We start from the raw sequence: 5,000 nt of genomic DNA, 5'->3' as shown, positions 1-5,000 counted from the left end.
AAAGTGACAAACGCTTTACATCGACGATATGAAAATGATTTGGACGTTTGTGTTTCTTTATCCTTCAGATGTGATTTAGTAAAATGTTTTTATTTCTGTGTTTATCTTTTGAACAACGGATTTTGTGCCTTATTTATTATTTTGTTTTTCCAATTACATCAACGTAAATATAAATGGACAGAGCTAACCTGCTAGCATAGACTGTTTATATAAACGGACAGAGCTAACCTGCTAGCATAAACTGTTTATATAAACGGACAGAGCTAACCTGCTAGCATAAACTGTATATATAAATGGACAGAGCTAACCTGCTAGCATAGACTGTATATATAAACGGACAGAGCTAACCTGCTAGCATAGACTGTATATATAAACGGACAGAGCTAACCTGCTAGCATAGACTGTATATATAAACGGACAGAGCTAACCTGCTAGCATAGACTGTATATATAAACGGACAGAGCTAACCTGCTAGCATAGACTGTATATATAAATGGACAGAGCTAACCTGCTAGCATAGACTGTATATATATAAATGGACATGACTAACCTGCTAGCATAAACTGTATATATAAATGGACATGACTAACCTGCTAGCATAGACTGTATATATAAATGGACAGAGCTAACCTGCTAGCAGAAACTGTATATATAAATGGACATGGCTAACCTGCTAGCATAGACTGTATATATAAATGGACAGAGCTAACCTGCTAGCATAGACTGTATATATATAAATGGACATGACTAACCTGCTAGCATAGACTGTATATATAAATGGACAGAGCCAACCTGCTAGCATAGACTGTATATATAAATGGACATGGCTAACCTGCTAGCATAGACTGTATATATAAATGGACAGAGCTAACCTGCTAGCATAGACTGTATATATAAATGGACATGGCTAACCTGCTAGCATAGACTGTATATATAAATGGACAGAGCTAACCTGCTAGCATAGACTGTATATATAAACGGACAGAGCTAACCTGCTAGCATAGACTGTATATATAAACGGACAGAGCTAACCTGCTAGCATAGACTGTATATATAAATGGACAGAGCTAACCTGCTAGCATAGACTGTATATATATAAATGGACATGACTAACCTGCTAGCATAAACTGTATATATAAATGGACATGACTAACCTGCTAGCATAGACTGTATATATAAATGGACAGAGCTAACCTGCTAGCAGAAACTGTATATATAAATGGACATGGCTAACCTGCTAGCATAGACTGTATATATAAATGGACAGAGCTAACCTGCTAGCATAGACTGTATATATAAATGGACAGAGCCAACCTGCTAGCATAGACTGTATATATAAATGGACATGGCTAACCTGCTAGCATAGACTGTATATATAAATGGACAGAGCTAACCTGCTAGCATAGACTGTATATATAAATGGACATGGCTAACCTGCTAGCATAGACTGTATATATAAATGGACAGAGCTAACCTGCTAGCATAGACTGTATATATAAATGGACATGACTAACCTGCTAGCATAGACTGTATATATAAATGGACATGACTAACCTGCTAGCATAGACTGTATATATAAATGGACAGAGCTAACCTGCTAGCATAGACTGTATATATAAACGGACAGAGCTAACCTGCTAGCATAAACTGTATATACTGCTAGTCGCAGAATTCTAAACAGGAAGTGATCTATGATCCAGACACAACTACTTTTACCTTCTTGAACTACTACTTTGTACTTCTATTTGCGTAATAGCATTTTGAAGTAGCAGTAGTATTACTTGAGTACATTTTTGTTTACTCCATCCACCTCTGCCTCTTTAAATCCTGTTTATGTTGCCGCGGTAACAACACGAGTCTCTTTTCTCCGTAGGTTTAACTGTGGCACCGGAGCCGCCCAGATCGTCGCCGAGAGCCGCGTCGTGATTGGTCGGTGGCACAGCGCGACTCTGTTTCGGGATGGCATGAGCGGCTGGCTGCGATTGGACAACGATAACCCCATCTCCGGGCGCTCGCAGGTGCTTCTCACATCCACCCAACGTCTGAAATGCTTCAGAGGATAGCTTTAAACTTTTCTACCTTGCGTTTATTCAGTTACAGGTGATCCAAAAAATGCCTTGAAAAACATGCATTCTTATGAAAGCGGGGTCACCTCTCCGCAGATCTGACGTGTGACTCAATGGAGATATAGTTTTTAATGCCATGCTGTGTAAAGCAGTAACATCTCCGTGGAAACAACGCTCTACTAGAAAAGTTACACTGTTCACCTTTAAAGGAAGGCTGCTTAGTGGTTTGTCTTCATGGCATTGTACAATGTGAGATGGAAGATGTAATAATGTGACAGCAACTAGCATGCTAAAGTGCACTTCCTGATTACTGAACAATAAATCACTTTGTAATTAGATGCAGACAGCACACAGTTGACTTATTTTGACCTGAAGAGCTGCTTATTTAATATATCTGTAAACTTTCAGACGCACTTCAGAGAATTTTCAGACAGTTTGAGATTCTGGTCTTTTTCAAAACTACAAACACTTTAAGACAAAAAGTGATTCACACAAAGGACAAAACCCCGAGACACAAACTAAATAATGTAGTTTAGTCCGTTCAGTGTAGTGAAGAGTGCAGTGAGTGCGTTATACTGGAGAAAATAAACAGACACTTCATAACAGAATGTACCAACACCGTCGAGAGAGCAGCTCAGGACCACAGTCTGCTGTTCATCTGCAGCTCAAAGACAGTAAACACAACTTTGAGCCAGAGAAAAGAAGAGGAGAGTTAAACAAGCTAGTTTTGTTTGGAAAGACAATCCTTCCTTAAACAGAAATGGCGGCCTGAGACGTGTCGTGTGTAAAATAATACCAAAACACACGTGAACACTGTCTATGTTGGTTTGTTACGTTTGCATCGGTAAACAAACGGTCCCATGACGGACAGAGAGCAACGGGGTAACGGACTTAAACAGTGTCTGAGGTCCAAACGCCTTCACTTCAGCGTTTGAGTACACGGAAGGATGATCAAAAAACAGACATGTGAAATAAAACAGCAGACATGTACACGGAAAAAACACACAGTTACCTAAAGTTACCTAAAGTTACCTAAAACCTCCTGTGAGACTCAAGGATTTGACAAAGACGACTGTGGCTTTTTAACATTTCCTGCAGTGTATCTTGGAAACAACACGCAATCCTAAAATTTCCACCTCAGACGTCATCTGTTCCCCATCTATAACTCCATCAGACCCAAAGCAAACAAAGGAAACAAAGAGAGCAATAGAGCGAGTCCATTAAGTCCGAAACTGGAGAGTCTATTTGTTGTTTTCATTTTTGTTGCCCGTCGTCTGTACCGTGCATGTTTGCTGTGCAGGGCCAGTACACAAAGATCACGTTCCGCTCCCCGCTGTACGTCGGCGGCTCGCCCAGCGTCTACTGGCTCGTCAAGGCCACAGGGGCCAACCGAGGCTTTGTGGGCTGCATCCAAAGTCTCACCATCAACAACAAAGTGACCGACCTCCGACCCTGGCCCCAAGGAAGAGCTCTGAGCGGAGCGGACATCGGTGAGGAGCAGGGCTAGACCGGGACTAGACCGGGACTAGAGCGGGACTAGAGCGGGACTAGAGCGGGACTAGACCGGGACTAGAGCGGGACTAGAGCGGGACGAGACCGGGACTAGAGCAGGACTAGACCGGGACTAGACCGGGACTAGAGCGGGACTAGACCGGGACTAGACCGGGACTAGAGCGGGACTAGAGCGGGACTAGACCGGGACTAGACCGGGACTAGAGCGGGACTAGAGCGGGACTAGAGCGGGACTAGAGCGGGACTAGACCGGGACTAGAGCGGGACTGGACCGGGACTAGAGCGGGACTAGACCGGGACGAGACCGGGACTAGAGCGGGACTAGAGCGGGACTAGAGCGGGACTAGACCGGGACTAGAGCGGGACTAGAGCGGGACGAGACCGGGACTAGAGCGGGACTAGACCGGGACTAGACCGGGACTAGAGCGGGACTAGACCGGGACTAGAGCGGGACTAGAGCGGGACTAGACCAGGACTAAACCGGGACTAGACCGGGACTAGACCGGGACTAAACCAGGACTAGACCGGGACTAGACCAGGACTAGATCAGGACTAAACCGGGACTAGACCAGGACTAAACCGGGACTAGACCAGGACTAAACCGGGACTAGATCAGGACTAAATCAGGACTACATCACGAGTAAACCAGGACTAGACCAGGACTAGACCAGGACTAAACCGGGACTAGACCAGGACTAGACCAGGACTAGATCAGGACTAAATCAGGACTAAACCAGGACTACATCACGAGTAAACCAGGACTAGACCAGGACTAGACCAGGACTAGACCAGGACTAAACCGGGACTAGAACGGGACTAAACCGGGACTAGATCAGGACTAAACCAGGACTAGATCGGGACTAAATCAAGACTAGACCGGGACTAGACCGGGACTAGACCAGGACTAAACCGGGACTAGATCGGGACTAAATCAGGACTAAACCAGGACTGGAGCAGGACCAAACTAGGACCGGAGCAGGACTAGATCAGAACTAGACCAGGTGTAAATCAGATCTAAAGCCAGGATTAAACCAGAACTTGAACAGGACTAACCCAGGGCCAGAACAGGACTAAACCAGGACTAAACCAGCACCATTAGCATTCCTCGTTGCTACCTAACAGTTTATTCTTACTAATTAACTGGGTCAGAACTTTCACTTCAACTATTGTCCGTCTTGACTCAGTGTTTATTTTTCTTTCATGTTTTATATCATTTTCCTGAGAATGCTGCTGTTTGTGCTCAGAGACAGGCCGGAGTCCACAAATATCAGATGTTTAACACAATATTTAAACGTGTCTGTGTTTCAGGTGAGTGTAACGACAGCGTGTGTGACCTGGTGACCTGCGCTAACGGAGGAGTGTGCTACGCTAACCGCGCCGACGGCTACATCTGCCTGTGTCCGCTGGGCTTCAGAGGAGCGC

At 44.6% G+C, this 5,000-nt stretch overlaps 1 protein-coding gene across 1 annotated transcript in view; it reads left to right on the top strand.

Annotated features, from left to right (window-relative positions):
• LOC117375658 (pikachurin) overlaps window positions 1-5,000 on the top strand; it is a 60,623-nt gene that overhangs the window by 37,670 nt on the left and 17,953 nt on the right. The window contains 3 exon segments of the mRNA XM_055223993.1: window positions 1,874-2,018; window positions 3,367-3,556; window positions 4,887-5,000. The exon segment at window positions 4,887-5,000 is cut by the window's right edge and continues 12 nt beyond it. Of these exon segments, the coding sequence (XP_055079968.1) occupies window positions 1,874-2,018; window positions 3,367-3,556; window positions 4,887-5,000 (449 nt within the window).

The sequence above is a fragment of the Periophthalmus magnuspinnatus genome, chromosome 9 (genome assembly GCF_009829125.3).
Source record: "Periophthalmus magnuspinnatus isolate fPerMag1 chromosome 9, fPerMag1.2.pri, whole genome shotgun sequence".
NCBI lineage: Eukaryota > Metazoa > Chordata > Actinopteri > Gobiiformes > Gobiidae > Periophthalmus > Periophthalmus magnuspinnatus.
The sequence above is the reverse complement of the archived record's forward strand: the minus strand, read 5'-3'. Positions and strand labels throughout refer to the sequence as shown.